The following is a 19,240-nucleotide window of genomic DNA, read 5'->3' on the forward strand; positions in this document are numbered from 1 at the left end:
TTGGGAGCCAGAATCCTAATGCAAGTAGCAACAGAAGAGTGAATTAGACAGAATCATGATAATACTTTTTCATTAAATTATTTCTTCCCATACATTTGATTACTTGACATTTGTTTCATAATTTATGAGGTATCTAAAAATGGCAATTTGATAATAACCTCTAGGGAAAGGTCTAAGACAGTGATGGTGAACCTATGGCATGGGTGCCACAGGTGCCATGCAGAGCCAAATCTGCTGGAATGCGAGGCGCTGCCCTGGCTCAGCTCCAACATGCATATGTGTGCCAGCCACCTGATTTTTGGCTAATACAGAGGCTCTGGGAGGGTGGTTTTCATTTCCAGAGAGCCTCCAAGGGGGTGGGAGAGGGTGTTTTTACCCTCCCCTTGCTCCAGGGAAGCCTGGGGAGGGTGAAACACAAGCCTACTGGGCCCACCAGAAGTTGGGAAACAGGCCATTTTCAGCCTGCAGAGGGCCTCCAGGGGATGGAGGAAGCTGTTTTCCCCCTCCCCAGGCATTGAATTATAGGTGTGGGCACTCGCGCATGTGCGATAATGCACGCCCACTCTCTTTCGGCACCCAAGGGAAAAAAGGTTCACTATCATTGGTCTAGGATGTTTAGGCACCACCCTTACACAACCCTATCCCAGTAGAGAATGTCTGAACTTTGCTCCCTGGTGAACTGCATTTTTACACCTTACATTGCAGTAATTCTCAATTGGAATTAATAAAAGAAAAAAATTTTCTATATTTGAATATTCCTTAGTATAGCAAAATAAGAGTCCAAATTCCTTGTTTCATCAACATTCTGCTGCAAGTCTATATTCAATAGTTACTTTACTGTCACTTGATTATTAACCGTATATACCATATATCCTACAGCTCTTCCAAAAAATTATATTCCAGTCGAAAATCCAACCAATCCAAGAGTCAGTTTATTATTTCTTATGCACAATATCTATACTGTAATGTGCTATACCTTCCTTTGCAGCCAGCTCCAGTGAGTGTTGATTTGGAGTGAGAGTTCCTGGTCTCAACCTCTACTTTGCATGGTGCCACAAGACTCAGTATTTTTACACTTACGTTTAAGAACTCCATGAAACTGCTGGGAAAAGTCATATTAGCTTTAGGGCCATTAGTTTCTGAATCTAAATCTAGAAAATATCAAAATTGCACAGGATCTATCACTCCCTGAAACTATTGTCCGTGAACTATCCCTAGTTACCACAATTTGCTTCTTACTCTGCTACAGAGCTCCTGACTATGACATCACACATACAAACAAATTATCTGCACTACTAATGTGGGCTACACACTGCCCACACCCCATCATCTTCCTCGGAGATTTATTTATTTCATTTTATTTATGTATTTATTGTTAGAGTTGAAAGGGACCATGCAGGTCATCAAGTCCAACCCCCTGCCTGAGCAGGAACCCTATAGCACCCCAGCCAAATGGGAGTCCAATCTCCTCTTTAAAATGTCCAGGGTATTGGAGTTCACAACGTCCACTGGAAGGTTGTTCCACTGGTTGATCGCTCTGACCGTCAGGAAGTTCTTTCTTATTTCAAGGTTGAATCTCTCCTTCGTCAGCTTCCAGCCATTGTTCTTCATCCGGCTCTCTGGTGCCCTGGAGAATAAAGTGAACCCCTCCTCTCTGTGGCAACCCCTTGTATACCTGTAGGCTGCTATCATGTCCGCTCTGGCCCTCCTTTTCTCTAGGCTATCCATACCCAATTCCAGCAGTCTCTCTTCATAAGTCTTGGTTTCTAGTCCCCTAATCATTTTGGTTTCTCTTTTCTGCACCTTTTCCAGAGTTTCAATGTCTCTTTTGAAGTGTGGTGACCAGAACTGAATACAGTACTCCAGGTGTGGTCTGACCAGGATGTAGTAGAGTGGTATTAAGACTTCCCTGGTCTTGGGAGTGTATTCCCCTGTTGATGCAGCTTAGGATTGTATTGGCTTTTTTGGCCACTGCTGCACATTGTTGGCTCATGTTTAGTTGATTATCCACCAAGACTCCGAGATCTCTTTTGCAGTCGCTACTGCTAAGTGGGGTTTCTCCCAGGCTGTATATGTGTCCAGGTTTTTTTTTTTTACCTAAGTGAAGGACTTTGCTCTTGTAGATGCTGAACATCATTTTGTTAGTATGGGCCCACTCTGTTAGTCTGTCCAGGTCTTTCTGTATTTTGAGCCTGTCTTCTAGGGTATTGGCTACGCCCGCCAGTTTGGTGTCATCTGCGAATTTGATTAGTTGCCCTTCTATTTCCTTGTCCAGGTCATTGATGAAAATGTTGAAGAGCACAGGGCCCAGGACAGAACCCTGTAGTACCCCACTGCCTACCTTCTTCCATGTGGATTTGGAACCGTTGAGGACAACTCGTTGAGTGCCGTTGGTCAGCCAACTGTTAATCCATTTGCATGTGTTGTAATCTACCCCACTTTTTTCTAATTTGTTGATTAGGAGATTGTGGTCAACTTTATCGAAAGCTTTGCTGAAGTCTAAGTATATGAGGTCCACTATGTTGCGCTGGTCTACTGATTTGGTTATGGTGTTGAAAAATGATATGAGATTGGTTTGGCATGATTTGTTTCTGACAAACCTGTGTTGGCTGTTGGATATTATATTGTTTGTTTCCAGGTAGTGGCAAAGCTGGGTTTTTTTCTCCCTCCAGTATTTTTCCAGGTATACACGTCAGACTAATAGGTCTGTAGTTGCCTGGATCCGTCTATTTACCTTTTTTGTGGATGGGAACTACATCAGCTCGTTTCCAGTCTTCTGGTAGGTCTCCAGTGGCCCAAGATTTTTGGTAGATGAGGAGAAGAGGTTCCGTTATGGTGTCTGCAAGTTCTTTAAGGACTCTGGGGTGGAGTCCATCTGGTCCTGGTGATTTGTACTCATTGAGCTCCCACAAGTAGTCCATAATAGTAGCTTTATCTGCGTTGAGTTCGGTTCTGGGGCTGTTTATTGCAGTTAAGTTGTAGGTTGGTTGGTGATTTCTTTTTGTGTGAAGACTGATGTAAAGTAAGCATTGAGCAGCTGTGCTTTATCTCTGTTGTCTGTGATTTCATTACCGTCTTTATTTTTTAGTATAGTGACTGTTTCCTTGATTTTCTTCTTGTTGTTTATGTGATGGAAGAAACTTTTTTTGTTGTCATTAACTTTCATTGCAAGGCATTGTTCATGTTGAGCTTTTGCTGTTCTTATTTTTTGTTTGCAGGTTCTGGCTGTTTGCTGATATTCCGCCTTGGTTATGAGTCCTTCTTTCCATTTTTTGTATTTGGCTTTTTTTCCTTTTACGTTGTCTGCGAGGTCCTTGTTTAGCCATGCTGGTTTCATTTTAGTTTTTCTGCTTTTCTTTTTCGTGGGGATTGAATTGTTTTGGGCCTCAATGATGGTGTTTTTTAGGGCCTCACAGGCTTCCTGTGTGGATTTACTCTTTAGAAGTTCCTTCCAGGGTTTTTTTTTCAGGTTTGCTCTGAGCTTGTTAAAGTCCGCTTTTCTGAAGTCTGGGACTGTAGTGGAGTTGGGTATAGCAGTTACTGATTGCACAATGTTGAATTTTAGGATGTTATGGTCACTCTCACCTAGCGTCCCTTCTTCTTCTATTCCCTCTCTCATTTGTTCCCTGTTTGTTAGAATGAGGTCTAGTATTGCAGTCCCTCTGGTTCCTGTTTCCACTTTTTGAGTTAGAAAGTTGTCAGCAAAGCTGGTGAGAAATCTGTCAGACTTTCCACTTGGCGCTAAGTTTGTTTTCCAGTTAATGTCGGGGTCGTTAAAGTCCCCCATTATTGTCCTGCTGTGCTTGTTGCATATTAAGTGGACCTTAAATGACTGTGGCACAGAACCTGTACATTCTACTATATTTAACACCATCACCAGTCTGGGACTTGACCAACAGTACTAGATTAGAAACTGTCTGGATCTCATCTTCTGCAAAAGCGAAAGTGCAATATATGGCTTACAAATAAAAGAACCATTTTCCAACAGTGACTACAGCATGATAAACTTCAATCTAAACCTAAGCCACATTAAGATCCACCCAAAAAATGTGACACCGAAATTCAATTTCAAAAAAGCAAGCTATGAACTCATTGAAGCTCATCTCTCAACATTAAACTGGCAAATTTTATTCTCTAACTGCACCACTACTGATGACATCTACAACACATTCATGCTCGAGATGAAAATAATTATCAGACTTTAGTACCACAAACATCTACTTCAATCAAAAAAAAGAAAAAACCCTTCCCATCTTAATAAGAAAACTACAAACAAGAAAAAAAATCTCTCTGGAGAAAAAACAAAAAAGGACAAGTAACAAACTTCAAAAGTTGTTATAAAAGCATATGCAACCAAATAAAAGCAGAATGTCTCAACTTCCATAGCAGACAAGAGTAAAACCTCCTATGCACCAAATCTAATTGAGCCTTCTACGACTTTGTCAACAACAAACTCAAGGACCCTAGACCCATCCCACCTCTCAAAGTACCCAACAACAAAGAATACCATGATCCAAAGCTAACCTCCCCAAATCATTCTTTGGATCTGTCTTTGTTAACAGTAACGGTTCATCCCCCAATTTCATCAATTGCACCTCAAACTCTCTCAATGACCTAACCCAAGTAGACTTTACTGAAGACCAAGTTGAAAAAGCATTATGTGACCTCAAACCTTCTCTATCAGTCGGATCTGACGGTCTTTGTGCATACTTCCTAAAAAAGCTCTCCTCTGTTATAGCTGAACCACTATGCATAATTTTTGAAAAATCCTTCAGAACCAGCACACTTCCCAAACTATGGTCTACAGCACTGGTCATTCCCATCTTCAAAAAAGGAGACCCCTCTCTTGTCGATAACTATAGACCTGTTAGAATTCTAGAAAGACCGTTACCTTAAGCAAGGTGCTCAGCCCGCTGGAACTGAGCCAGGACCTTCCGGAGGTGATGGTTATTAAAATACAGACAGAGCATGTTCGAATGAACTAAACTTTTATTAGAAAAGTAGAAAATAAAGTTTGTCTGAAGAGACATAAAATGGCACATCTACATGGTTAATGAAGATGAAGCGTAATGGAGATTCTCTAAAACTAGAGACCGCCTTCTTCTCCAAGAAGGAGCATGTGAGCAAACAGGTTACATCACAAAGGAGGAGCTACATTAATAAACAGAGTTAACTATCTAACTACTGGATGTTTCTTAATGTCTTTGGAGGCTGTCAAATTCACAGCGTGACAAGACCAATATCACTATGCTGCGTCCCATGCAAAGTCATGGAATCAATCATAAATCATTCAATTACTCTCCATCTTGAAACTAATAATCTGCTCTCCAACAAACAATTTGGATTCAGGAAAAAAACTATCCTGCAATCTGTAGCTCCTCCACTGCGAAAACATATAGACAACTCATCTTGATCAAGGAAAATCTATAGATGCAATTTATATCGACTTCTGCAAAGCCATTGATTCAGTGGTCCACGACAAAGTACTCCTAAAACTCAAATCCTATGGCATCTCAGGATCCCTCCACAACTGGATCACTGCATTCCTGTCAAATAGACAACAAGTGGTTAAAATTGAAAGCACCATATCCACCCCTATCCCTGTTAAAAGCGGTGTCCCTCAAGCTAGCGTACTGGGACTTATGCTCTTTATTCTCTACATCAATGACCTTTGTGGTCACATCACAAGCAATTGTGTTCTCTTCGCAGATGATGTAAAACTCTTCAACACCACCGACAACACAACTATTCTCTAAAAAGACCTAGACTCTGTTTCTGATTGGTCTAACACATGGCAACACCAAATCTCAACCAGCAAATGCTCTGTCCTACACATCAGCAAAAATAATTTGAACTCCAAATATAAACTGAATAAACAAATTATCACAGATAACCCCCACTTGGTTAAAGACCTCAGAGTACTAATAACAAAAGACCTAAGTGCCAAAGCCCACTACAACTACATCGCCAAGAAGACTTTAAGAGTTGTTAACCTTATCCTATGCAGCTTCTGCTCTGGCAATCTTACATTATTTACCAGAGCTTACAAAACTTTCGCTAGACCCATCCTAGAATACAGCTCATCTGTTTGGAACCCATACCGCATCTTGGACATTAACCCCTCAAAAATGTCCAGAGATACCTCACTAGAAGAGCCCTTCATTCCTCCACTTGTAACTATGAAACTAGACTTTCAATCCTGGGTTTAGAAAGCTTAGAACTACGACGTCTGAAACATGATCTAAGTATTGCCCACAAGATAATATGCTACAACGTCCTGCCTATTGATGACCAGGGCCGCCGATAGGGTGGTACTACTGGGAGTGGCGTCACGGGCCCGGGAAAATTGGAAAATGGGGGGGGGCGCCCGCCAAAAACTCCCCAACCCAGATTGCGATGGGGAAAAGCGCGCCAAGGAAAGCAAAAGGACCAGAGACACCTCGCCAAACTTCGCCTCTGCGGAGCTTCTCTGACCGCGGCCCGCACCTTCTTCCCACCCCCGCGAGGAAAGAAGGCAGGGAGGCCGGCAGACAGGCAGGGAGCCCCGATCGCAGCCGCGGAAGAAAGCGCGGGGGTGACTTGCCCTCCGAAAGCCGAGCCGCGCTGCTGGGGAAGCCGGGAGAGGACTGAGCCTGGCCGGCTTCTCTGCCGGCCTTGTGTGTCCCACAAGGATTGCGAGGGCAAGAGAGCAGCGCCTTTCGGCCTCCGGAGGTGCTGGGCCGGGGATTCGGGGCGGGGGCCGTGAACACCGCCCGCCGCCCGGAGCCAATCACCTTCCTGCTGCTGGCGCTGGGAGCAGGTATTTTGCGCAGCCTCTCCTTCCTTCCCTCCTTCCATTTCTTTCATTCCTCCTCTCTATTTTTATTTCTCATTCATTCTCTTTCTTTCTTTTCTCTTTCTTTCTTTCTTTCCTTCCTTCTTTCTTTCCTTCTTTCTTTCTTTCCTTTTTTCTTTCTTTCCTTCCTTCTTTCTTTCTTTCTTTTGTTTCTTTTTCTTTCTTTCTCTTTCTCTCTTGCTCTTTCATTCTTTTTTTCTTTCTCTTGCTTTCTTTCTTTCATTTGCTTTCTCTCCTTCCTTCCCTCCTTCCATTTCTTTCATTTCTCCTCTTTCTCTCTTTCTCTCTTGCTCTTTCATTCTTTTTTTCTTTCTCTTGCTTTCTTTCTTTCGCTTGCTTTCTCTCCTTCCTTCCCTCCTTCCATTTCTTTCATTTCTCCTCTTTCTCTCTTGCTCTTTCATTCTTTTTTTCTTTCTCTTGCTTTCTTTCTTTCTCTTGCTTTCTCTCCTTCCATTTCTTTCATTTCTCCTCTTTCTCTCTTGCTCTCTTGCTCTTTCATTCTTTTTTCTTTCTCTTGCTTTCTTTCTTTCTCTTTCTTTCTCTCCTTCCTTTCCTCCTTCCATTTCTTTCATTCCCCCTCTCTATTTTTATTTCTCATTCATTCTCTTTCTTTCTTTCTTTCCTTCTTTCTTTTGTTTCTTTTTCTTTCTCTCTTGCTCTCTTGCTCTTTCATTCTTTTTTTCTTTCTCTTGCTTTCTTTCTTTCTCTTGTTTTCTCTCCTTCCTTCCCTCCTTCCATTTCTTTCATTCCCCCCTCTCTTTTTATTTCTCTTTCATTCTCTTTCTTGCTTTCTTTCTTGCTCTTTTTCTTTCTCTCTTTTACCTTCCCTTCCTCTATTTCTTCTTTTCTTTCTCCTTCCTACCTTCTTCCCTCCCTCCCTTCCTTCAGTCCTTCCTCTCTTACTCTCCCCTTTCATATGTTTCCTTGCTTCCTTCCTCTGTTCCTGTCCCTTCCCCCTTTCTTTCCTTCCTTCCCTCCCTCCATTTCTTGCTTTCCTTCTCCTTCCTCCCTTCTTTCACTCCTTCCTCTCTTACTCTCCCCTTTCACCTTTCCTTGCTTCCTTTGCACCCTTCCTCTGTTCCTGTCCCTTCCCTCTTTCCTTCCTTCCTTCCTACCCTCCGTCCATTCATTCACCCATTCCTCTCTTGCTCGCCCCTTTTACCCTTCCTTCCTTCCTTCCTTCCTTCCTTCCTAGCTCGCCCTCGCCTTTCTTCCCTTCCTTCCAGATGGGAGTGCCCCCTCAAGACACCTGCCTGACTGCTGGTACCCTGCTTTTTCTCCCCCCTCGTCCTTTCCAGCTCCTCGCCGGTGGCTGCCGGGTGTGGGATCCCCCTTCCCTCTCCCCTCGCTAGAAAGCACTTGGTTTTTTGTCAACAAGAAGGGAGAAGTGCCAAGGAGCCGTAAATAAGCCTCGCTCCGCCTGACCGATGCCAGGAGGATCTTTCTTTCCCTTGTCACTCCCGCTTCTTTCTTTCTCCTGGATGAGTCCACACAATCGGCTTAACCCAGTTCCTGAAATAGCCTATGGCAGTGCTTCCCAACCTTGACAACTTGAAGATATCTGGACTTCAACTCCCAGAATTCCCCAGCCAGCATTCGCTGACTGGGGAATTCTGGGAGTTAAAGTCCAAATATCTTCAAGTTGCCAAGGTTGGGAAACACTGACCTATGGGACCGCCTCGCTTGGCGTGAAGCGGGAAATGATCCCCGGGGGATGGAGTGGCTTGGCGACTTAAAATAGTTTTAAAATGGCGGGGGGGGGCAGACACTTAGGCTGTATGGGGCCCCCAAATTCCTGATGGTGGCCCTGTCGATGACTACTTCAGCTTCAACCAAAACAACACAAGAGCTCACAACAGATTCAAGCTAAATATTAACCACTTCAAACTTGACTGTAAAAAATATGACTTTAGCAATCGAGTGGTTAAAGCATGGAACTCATTACCGTTCTCTGTGGTGTCATCACCTAACCCCCAACATTTTACCCTTAGACTATCCACAATTGACCCCCCAAGATTCCTAAGAGGTCAGTAGGGCCATGCATAAGCGCACTAGCGAGCTTTCCGTCTCCTGTCCTACTGTCTCACCTACATCTCCTATATCTTCTCTTCTATCCCTCTAATTTTTCTTCTATTCCCTCATTGATATATCCTATTCTTATATTTTCTCTTCTATTCTTTCCTTGATATATTTTACTTTGAGTGTATCCTCTATAACTTTCATTGTGGACAAACAAATAAATAAATAAAAATAAATAAGCATTCCCCATCTTTAGTTCTGAAGGAGGTGGCACTGCTCCAGACAGACCCAGTTCTTAATTTGATGATCCTTTTGATCCCATAATTGCTCTCACAAAAGAGAAAGTAGTATTATGGCTAGGAAGGCTTTTGAGCAATTTCGGGTGGTGCACCGGAAAACCATTTCTGGGTATGAAGGCTCTACATTAATCACTCATGCCTTGCATACCTGAATAGATTACTGTAATGTGCTTTACAAAGATTTGCCCTTGAATTGTATCCAGAAGCTTCAACTAATACAAAATGAGGCAGTGCAGACAGCTACATGAATCAGGCACATTACACCTCTACTCTGTGAGGTACATTTCTAATTAGTTTTCTTCTGGATTCAATGTAAGGTGCTAGTAATGAACTATAAACCCCTATAAAGCATTGGGTTGGGGCAGGGGTTAGCAAACTTAAATGGTCAGAGCCATTCTGGCCTGTTTCCAAGAGAAAACAAAACACCCAGAGCCACAAAACCTGAGTGGGTGTGGCCAACTCGATATAACCTAGTCAAATATCCCCAAAACCACACCTACCCAAGTTTTGTGGCTCTGTGTTTTCTATAGGAAATAGGCAATGGAGCAATGAGCACAACCTGTGTTGGAGGCTTCCCTCCCCCTCTCCAGTCCCCCTGATTGGCTGTAGTGGGGCTAGGAGGGTGCACACAAGAGGATAAAGAGGAGGAGGTTGCGATCTTTGCTCTGCCGCTTTCCAAAAGAAAAAAAACAGCTGGCAAAAAGCCTGAAAGAAAGCAGACAGTGTTTCGCAGAGTGAGAAGAGGCAGAGAGCAAGAGAGAATGACACACACAGAGAGAGACAGACACAATCTCTCTCTCTCTCCCTCTGTATCCTTCTCTCCCAATCTCCCCCTCTGTGTATCACTGTGTGTGTCTCTTCTGTCTCTCTTACCCCCTCTGTGTATCACTCTGTGTGTTTTCTCTCTCTCTCTCTCTCCCCTCCCCCATCTCTCTCTGCTACAGCTGGGCCAAGCCAGCAAGCTCTTTATGAGTGCTTCATCACCCCTTTTCTTTCTTCTTTTCAGGAAATCTGGGCTGGCAGAGGAGCAATTGCCAGCAGTGGCTTCCCTTCGGCTGATCTTTCTCCCTCTCCTTCTCCTCTTGCAACCTAGAACCTTGCAATGATTTTGCACCTAGAGAGGAGGCAGGAAAGGGGACTGGGAATCCAGCTTCCCTCTGGCTCCTCTTCCTGCTCGCCTAAGGTCTATTAAGCCAGAGCTGAGGAGATCCCCTTGCAGGGAAAGACACTCAACAGGAAGCAGCTTCTCTCATGCACCAATGCACCAGCTATTGCCTTGCGGTGTTATTCCCCCACCCCCAGCAGCTCTTCCAGCGCAGAGGGTGCAAACTCTAGCCTTAAGTGGCAAGAAGTTAAGGATGCCTTACATGCAGCAAAGGCAGGTACAGGGGCACTTTGCTCCTGCACTCTCCAGTGACCCTTCTCCTCTCTTTTTGCGACATCCTGGCCAGCTTTAGCTAAGACAGGAATATGCGCAACACGGGGATACCCTTCCTAAGCAAGCAAGCAACCCCTTGTGCACACCTTTCCTACATTTTGGCACTCACTTGAGGAGGGTCTCCCCATGTGTACGCATGTTCCCAGCTCAACCACAGCTGGGCAGGGGGTCATGAGGGGACAAGGGAGGTGGAGGATCACCCAAAGGGAAATGTCTGCCTCCTCTGGCAATCGTTCCTCAGCCTGGATTTCTAAAAATATCCCAAAAAGTACTAAAAGCAGCAAGGGGTGGAACCAACCAGTAATTGGATAGGGAGCCACAGCAGAGGGCCCAAACAGCTGCCTGTGGCTTGTGAGCTGTGCTTTACTGATCCCAGGATTGGGGTACTTAATGAACTTTTCCCCATTTACATCTACACATCCTATCACTTCTGGCAGAAAGGATATCCACAATGTCACCTAAGAGAATGAACAATAACAGCCTTTTCTGCCAGAGCATCTTTTATTTGGAACATCATTATTTTGAGGTTAGCCTAGCTCCAGAAGACCCTGAATACATACTGTAATTTTGACATCTGGCCTGGGGATCTATTGATATAGAGACACCAAAGTGGTTATATTATTAGAAAAATGAATGGTGCTCTCCCATATATTATTGTTAATTGTTTTAATGTTTTAATAAGTGCTTGCTGTTGTTTTGAGGGGGGGGGGCTCTTTTATTTTTTAGCTTTGTAAATCACCCAGCATCATGGAAATGAAATAGGCAGTTACATAAATTTAACAATATATAAATTCTAAATAAAGAGCTACATTAATGTCCTTTGTTTATTATTCATACACCCCACAGCTCTTCTAGAAACAATAATTTGATACCTGCCAGTGAAGAATTATACTCCAGACCAATCCAAGGGTCAATTTATGATTTCCATCCACAATATCTATACTACCAATATTTACCAGATCTACCTGTTAGAGCAAGACAAAACAGAATAAAAGACAGAAATTAAGAAATGTAAATGTTTTTCTTTGCAAAGTAAAAGTAATAAATCAGAAGTAAATGGGTTTATATTTCCAAGCAAATGGCAAAATATATTATTGCTGAATTAATATAATCAGACTTCTAAAAGTCATCATATTTGAAAACATGTATACATTCTGGGGTAAAGTCTGTGTTTGCATATTTATCTACCATTTAGCTTGTAGAGAGGAATAATTAAATTTATTTATTTATTTATTGGATTTGTATGCTGCCCCTCTCCGTGGATAAATATTCGACCATTTATTGACAGAATGCAAACATTTGAAGTCACTAGCGGAAAATGAAATTGGCAAGAATGTAATATGCAGTGGTAACTCTACTTACAAACCTAATTTGTTCCATGACAAGGTTTTTAAGTAGAAAAGTAAGAAGAAGCAATTTTTCCCATAGGAATCAGTGTAAAAGCAAATAATGTGTGCGATTGGGGGAAACCACAGTGTGGGTGGGGGCCCTGTTTCCTCCCAGGAGATTCCTAGAGAGGCTCCATGGAGGCCTCTCCTTGCCTTTTCTGGTTACAGTTTCGGAGGCTCAGGTTTGTAAGTGGAAAATGGTTCTTGAGAAGCAAAAAAAATCTTGAACACCCGGTTCTTATCTAGAAAAGTTCGTAACTAGAGGCATTTGTAGGTAGAGGTACCACTATACTACAAAATAAACATACTTTTAAATTATTAATATGCTTTTTAATAAAATGTTTTGGCAGCACTGTGAAAGAGATCTTGCAAAAGCAGCTATATTTATAACTCTTTTCATATTATGCACTTAAAAAAAAATCCAGTAATAATTCTGAAAATGTAGGAAAGAAATGGAATAATAAAGGCAGAAATAACACATATGAATTCCATTAATTTATGCTTAATATAAAATATTTATATATTATTTCCCTTGTAAAGATTTTTTAGATATTATTTTGCATAAATTCTCAATCCAGAAAAATTGACCATATTTTTATTTGAATATTTCATCTATGATTCCCCCATATTTATCTGTCCTAAGATTCTACCAGTTGATATATTTCTACAAGTGTCAACTTATAAAATGTGGAGATTCTCCTTTACTTGAGTCTTCCATTTAATTTTCATACTACAGTATTAACTTTCAAAATTCAAACCTGCTGCATACAATTTCTCCCTTAACAGGACTATATTTTCATATTTCTTTACTTTATCACATATACTTTAATGTGACCAGACGTCCCGCTTTTTAACAATTTTTCCCCGTGTCCCGCCGCATTTTTAAAAAGTCCCGCTTTTTTAAAAAAATGCACCACAAACTTCCGGCCACCCCAGTCCTTCGCAGCCTGGCAGCCGCAGCATCTACTTCCCCCTTCAGATGCTCTTGCTGCAAGACTCCTCAGGGGGAGTTTAGCACTGATCAAAAGGTAATGTTTCTGCCGTTCCGCCCCCACAGCTCACGCTCCTTTGGGAAATGCCTCCCGAGATATAGCTTGGGGGGGAGGAGAGCCACTGCTTCAGGAAGGTTTGGAATTGCTTTTAGTGAAAAAGGACGTGAATTTCTCTGGACTGCAAGGTACTAGAATATAATGTAATAAAGTTGCGATGCATCTTTTCTTTCCTCCTTCCAACCGAATACTCTGCTCCCTTCGATCGCGTTATGCCACGAGCGGAAAAAAATAAGTTTATTGTTCTGCCTGCTTCTCCCTCCCCCCTCCCTCCTTCCCTTCCCCCTTTTCTCCTGGGTGCAAGAATGAGAGTTTAGTAGTAGTACGGGCTGGAAAAGTAAAAGAAATATAGGGGTGTGCTGGCAGTTGTCAAAATAACCCCTCGACCCTACATTATCACCCTCTGGAAAACAAGCCGGCACGCTTGGCAGCCTGTGCTCAGGAAAGTAATCCAATGCCTGCAAGCCAATATTGCCTGGGATATTGTGGAATGGCAGCTCTGACTTTACAGATGGAATCCGGCTGCGGGTGCAGGGAAAAACAAAACAAAACAAAAAACTGGGCAGAAATGCAAGGATTCCATAGATCCATTTTTAAAAAAATATGTGATTCCCCAAAGGTACGCAGAGGTATTGCTTTTGCAAAATTGGCGTCCTGAAACATAACTTCAACAGCTAAACTGCTGAATATAACCCTGCAAATTTCCCCAACGTTGTAATTTTTGGATATGTCTGGAACTCTCATAATATTTAGACATCATCCCTTGCAACAGAAGTGACAAATTTAGGGAGCAAGGCATGGTGAATAAAAGTGCAGCCTCAAGCCCCGTACCTATAACTTTGAAAAAGATGTACAGTACGGTATTTTATGGATATGTTTACTCATCTAAGGAACTGTCAACAACAATACCAAATTTTTAAAGTTATTTTGACCCCCCCTTTCTCATACTTTCCCTATAATCTGCTTTACCCCCATTTCTTTGAGAGTGATACTGGTATGACCTTTTTCGCTTCTTTGGTACATTACAACATGTATTGATTTGGTGAACATGGGGATGAATGAATGCATGTGGCTGAGGAAAATAGGGTAACTCAAACCCCAGAACTGCTGACATGGTGTTATTTGTACCATTTTCACCTAAAAGCGCTATCTGGCCCATGTGGTTCCCAGGAATTCCCATCCTAGTTTGGAAGGTGGTAAAATCACAGGGGCTATAATTTGGGGACAGGTTGCACCTTCCTCTTTGAAAGTGGTAATGTTCAGTTCCAAACATCTGGTGGTTTCACAGAAAGCCTTTTAAGATATGAAGGAATATTTTTTAGACAAACTAACTTTTTATGGAAGGGGCTTTTCAAGAAACAGCTAATTTTCACAGATGCATACAATGGATTTAGAAAGTAGCCCCTGATGACAATTGATTATTTCTTAGATTTCTATTTATCCATAGCCAGCTGCCATTTCTTTCCCACAAGACTCCTGTTCACGCACACACACACACACGCACACACACACACACACACACAATCTCTCTTTTGTGTGTGTGCTTATGAGAAGATAATGATGTCATATTAAGAAATTAATATTACATTTCACTGTGTACTGTTTTTATGTATTGTGCATTTGTTTTTATTATTATTATTATTATTATTATTATTATTATTATTATTATTATTATAAAAATCAATACAATTATATTTTTTTTAAAGAAACCCACCCAACCCACACCCCGGTCAATGGTGTCCCACTTTACCAATGTTAAAATCTGGTCACTTTAATATACTTAGATGATGTTTTTGCCGAATACTTCATTTCTGAGTCTATTACTAATTATTCTAACCAAATTATTTGATCTCTGTGTATTGCTTAACCTATAATTAACACTTCCATTGATGTTTCTGCCTCATCAATCATAAGCTCTCATTTCTTCATTAGAGACAAATTATTTAGCCATCTAGGAAGTCATTTACTACATGTATCATGCAAACATTTTCCTGAGGCTTTCTATTAATACATTATTCCTCCCAATGAAGGGCTACCAAAATTTTTACTACCACACTGTGGGTGTGGCTTATACAGGAGGCCTTGCATTTTCCTTCAACATCTTTCAGTGCAAATTGGGTGCTCTGGGGTGGAGCTCCATTTTCGCTACCCCACTGCATCCCCCCCCCCCCGCCAGTCCGGGCAGTAGCCCACCTCTGATTCCTCCCCACAGTTCTAGAACACAAAAATCCCAAAGCTGATATATCCACATTATATTCATTTTATGCATCAGCAATTATATAGCATCCTAAGAAAATATTTGTTAACAGAGTGAAATATTTATGGGATGCTGATGTGAAGAGGAAAATTGGTCACAAGGATAAACAATATTATCATATTTAACTGTTATCTCAGTTTTCTTTTTCAATTTTTACAATATTGTGGATTTTCAGAATCCACTTTTTATAAGAAAAAAGTTCAATCTGGAACCCTAATTATCTTTATGATCTCCTGTTTGTAAATAACAGGTTCCGCACTAAACAAAGAAGTATTCAAAGCACAATGTTCAGATAGTTACAAATAAGAAATTGGCCCACTAAGCTCTTCAAAGCTGCAGCTGCTTTCTGATATAATTTCACAATGCCTAATGTATTTCAGTACATCATTAAATATGAATGATTAAAAAGTAACTGTTTTATGGAATGTATAGGGAAAAGATAAGTATATATTTTTTATACATATAAATTGAATAAATATTTTTTTAAACCATTTCCTGAATGTATTGCAGTTTGAGGCTACATGCTTTGATCTCTCATATTTCATGTGATTATGCTAAATCTTATCCATAATGAAATGTATTTCAGAAACAACCTTGTGGGTTTTTTAAAAATATATATAATTTATTTATAAATACAGGAAAAAAAGGGGAGGGAAGGGAAGTATGAAGAGAAGAAAAAAAGGGGGGGTAAGGGAAAGGGATACAATATCAAGGAATTTGGAAAAATAGTAACATTATACATCATGGTACGTAAATTTCTTAGTGTCATTATAATATTTCTCAAGCTATGTAAATGAACAGTATCCTTATTATTACCAATTATATCTTAAATTGTAGTAGTAAATCTTACGTCCTGTTTCCAATGAAATATCAATTTCTAATACATGTATATACGTATACGTATTGGGTAATAATAGATAAATAAAGATGATTTATAAAAAAAGAAAGTAAGAGCAAAGGAGTAAGAAGATTTTAAAGTTTTTACAAATATAAAGATTTAGGGTTGAGAAAGAAAAAAAAAGAGAGAAAAAGAAAATGTGAAAACAGAAATCTGCGTATGGCACAGACGTTTTTAGGTGATATGACATTGTGTAAGGAGATAATAGGAGGTGTATATGTATAATGTAGTAAGTATATTTTTGTATGTAAAGAAAGAAAATATAAGAGTTGATATAGGTATTAGTAAGTACATTTGTGTTAATATAATATATAGTGTATAATCTATTAATTTAAAGACGGATAAAAAGAGATATGATATAGAATCTTTTTCGAATTTGATTACAATTTAGTTGATTTTGGAATTGTTTTGTAAATTAATTTGAGTCAATTTTGAACGTTCAGAAATAAGATAAGGTTATTACTTTCGTAATATAAGAGTTTAATATTTTTTTGCTGAAACCCATTTGTACCAATTATCCCATATTTTATAATATTCTGAATCTTTTTTATTTTGAGTTTCCATTGCTATTTTGGACATTTCCGCACACTCTATAATTTTGGTGATGACTACCAGTAGTGGTGGTGTTTTTTCCTGTTTCCAAAAAAGGGCAAATGAAATTCTTGCTGCAGTCAAGATTTGTAAGATGAGATATTTTTGTGTTTGTGTAAGGTTTTGCCTAAATATACCGAGGAGGTATAATTCGGGTTTAAATGGTAGGGTGATTGACATGACTTGGTCTATTAAGTTTTTAATGGTTATCCAGTATTTTTTCGCATGTATGCAGGTCCACCATGCATGGTAGTATGTTCCAGGTTTTATTTTGCATTTCCAGCAATTAGGGGGGAAATTAGGAAACATTTTAGATAATCTTGCTGGGGGCAAATGCCATCAATAGAACATTTTTAGTTGGTTTTCTTTATAGGACATTGCTATGGTCATTGCCCAGGTTCGCCTGGTGCACCAGTTGCGGCCCTATCTGGACCGGGACTCATTGCTCACAGTCATTCATGCCCTCATCACCTCGAGGTTCGACTACTGTAATGCTCTCTACATGGGGCTACCTTTGAAAAGTGTTCGGAAACTTCAGATCGTGCAAAATGCAGCTGCGAGAGCAGTCATGGGCCTACCTAGGTATGCCCATGTTTCACCATCACTCCGCAGTCTGCATTGGCTGCCGATCAATTTCCGGTCACAATTCAAAGTGTTGGTTATGACCTTTAAAGCCCTTCATGGCATCGGACCAGAATATCTCCGAGACCGCCTCCTGCCGCACGAATCCCAGCGACCGATTAGGTCCCACAGAGTGGGCCTTCTCTGGGTCCCATCAACTAAACAATGTCGGTTGGCGGGCCCCAGGGGAAGAGCCTTCTCTGTGGCGGCACCGGCCCTCTGGAACCAACTCCCCCCGGAGATTAGAACTGCCCCTACTCTTCCTGCCTTCCGTAAACTCCTTAAAACCCACCTTTGCCGTCAGGCATGGGGGAACTGAACATCTCCCCCTGGGCACGTTTAATTTATGCATGGTATGTCTGTGTGTGTGTCTGTTAGCATATGGGGTTTTTAAATATTTAAATATTTTAAATTTGTCTGATTGCTTATGATTTGTTTCTACATGTTGTGAGCCACCCCGAGTCTTCGGAGAGGGGCGGCATACAAATCTAAGTAATAAATAAATAAATAAATAAATAATATGGTCATCTTATAATTTATTGTCCAAGTTTTCTCCCATTCAGTTAAACTGATTGTGTAACCAAAATTTTGAGCCCAGGCTATCATACATCCTTTAACTTGCTCTTCGCAATTTTCCTGTATCAATAAATAATTATATAATTTAGAAATCATTTTTGGTAGAGGGCCGAAAAAAATTGTGTCTATTATGTTATTGTTTTGGAATCCAAATTGTTTTTTTATGTTCTTTGTATTTTGATTTAATTTGTAAGTATGATAGCCAATCCATATTTATCCCTTTGTCTTGTAATTGTTGTTTTGATATGAGAAGATCGCTTTTGTCTAGTAGTTGGTGGTATCTCAATATTTTGGTATGGGAGAAAAGATTAGGAAAGGTAAGTAATTCATTTGGGGATAGCCATTTAGGTATTGATGTGTAATAATTCTTCTTAACCGCATACCAAATTGTTATTAGAGTTTTTCAGAGATAATGATTTTTAAAATATCTGGGTATTATATGGTAATCCATTGTTAAAAATGCATGCCACCCAGCAAGAAGACCGTAGCCCTCTAAAGTTAGAAGTCTTGTATTTTTAAGAATGACCCAATCTCTTATCATTGATAAAATTATAGCCTGGTAGTATGTATGAAAATCAGGAAGTCCAAGGCCATCTTTAATTCTATGGTCCTGAAGGTTTTTCAATTTTATTCTGGCCTTTTTTTTGCCCAGATAAATTTCCTTATTTCTTTGTGCAATGAATTGAAAAATGATTTGTTTAAATTTGTTGGGGCTACTTGAAATAGGTATAGAAATCTTGGGAGAATATTGGATTTAATGGCAAATATTTTCCCCATAAGGGATAGTTTCAATTTAGACCATCTGGAGAGATCTTTTTGTATCTCTTTGAGCAATTGATCGTAATTGTCTTTTTTTATAGTACTATAGTTTGAGGTCATCCATATGCCTAAGTATTTAATTTTTTTAATGACTTTTATGTTAATTAAATTTTCCAAAAAGAGTACCTGTTTTGTTGTCATGTTTTTAGTTAGAATTTGAGTTTTGGTCTTATTAATTTTTAGGCCAGATATTTCTCCGAATTTATCTATTTCGCTAAACAAAATGGGTGCGGTTTGTATTGGGTCTTGTGCTATGAATACAATATCATCCGCAAAGGCCTGCAGTTTATATTGTTCCTTTTTGACGGTAATGCCCTGAATTAGAATATTATTTCTTATACTTTTCAAAAATGTTTCTATCGCTAGAATAAAGATGAGTGGAGCTAATGGGCATCCCTGACATACACCTTTTGTTATGGGTATTTTATCTGTAATATCATTGTTGAAAAG

General features: G+C 40.3%; 1 protein-coding gene across 1 annotated transcript in view; it reads right to left on the reverse strand.

Annotated features, from left to right (window-relative positions):
- The window catches only part of LOC139155793 (dystrophin-like), a 583,469-nt gene that overhangs the window by 432,760 nt on the left and 131,469 nt on the right, over positions 1–19,240 (reverse strand). The window contains exon 6 of the mRNA XM_070731073.1: positions 11,464–11,556. Within this exon, the coding sequence (XP_070587174.1) occupies positions 11,464–11,556 (93 nt within the window). The remainder of the gene's footprint in view (positions 1–11,463; positions 11,557–19,240) is intronic.

This window comes from Erythrolamprus reginae, unplaced genomic scaffold (genome assembly GCF_031021105.1).
Source record: "Erythrolamprus reginae isolate rEryReg1 unplaced genomic scaffold, rEryReg1.hap1 H_6, whole genome shotgun sequence".
Lineage (NCBI taxonomy): Eukaryota > Metazoa > Chordata > Lepidosauria > Squamata > Dipsadidae > Erythrolamprus > Erythrolamprus reginae.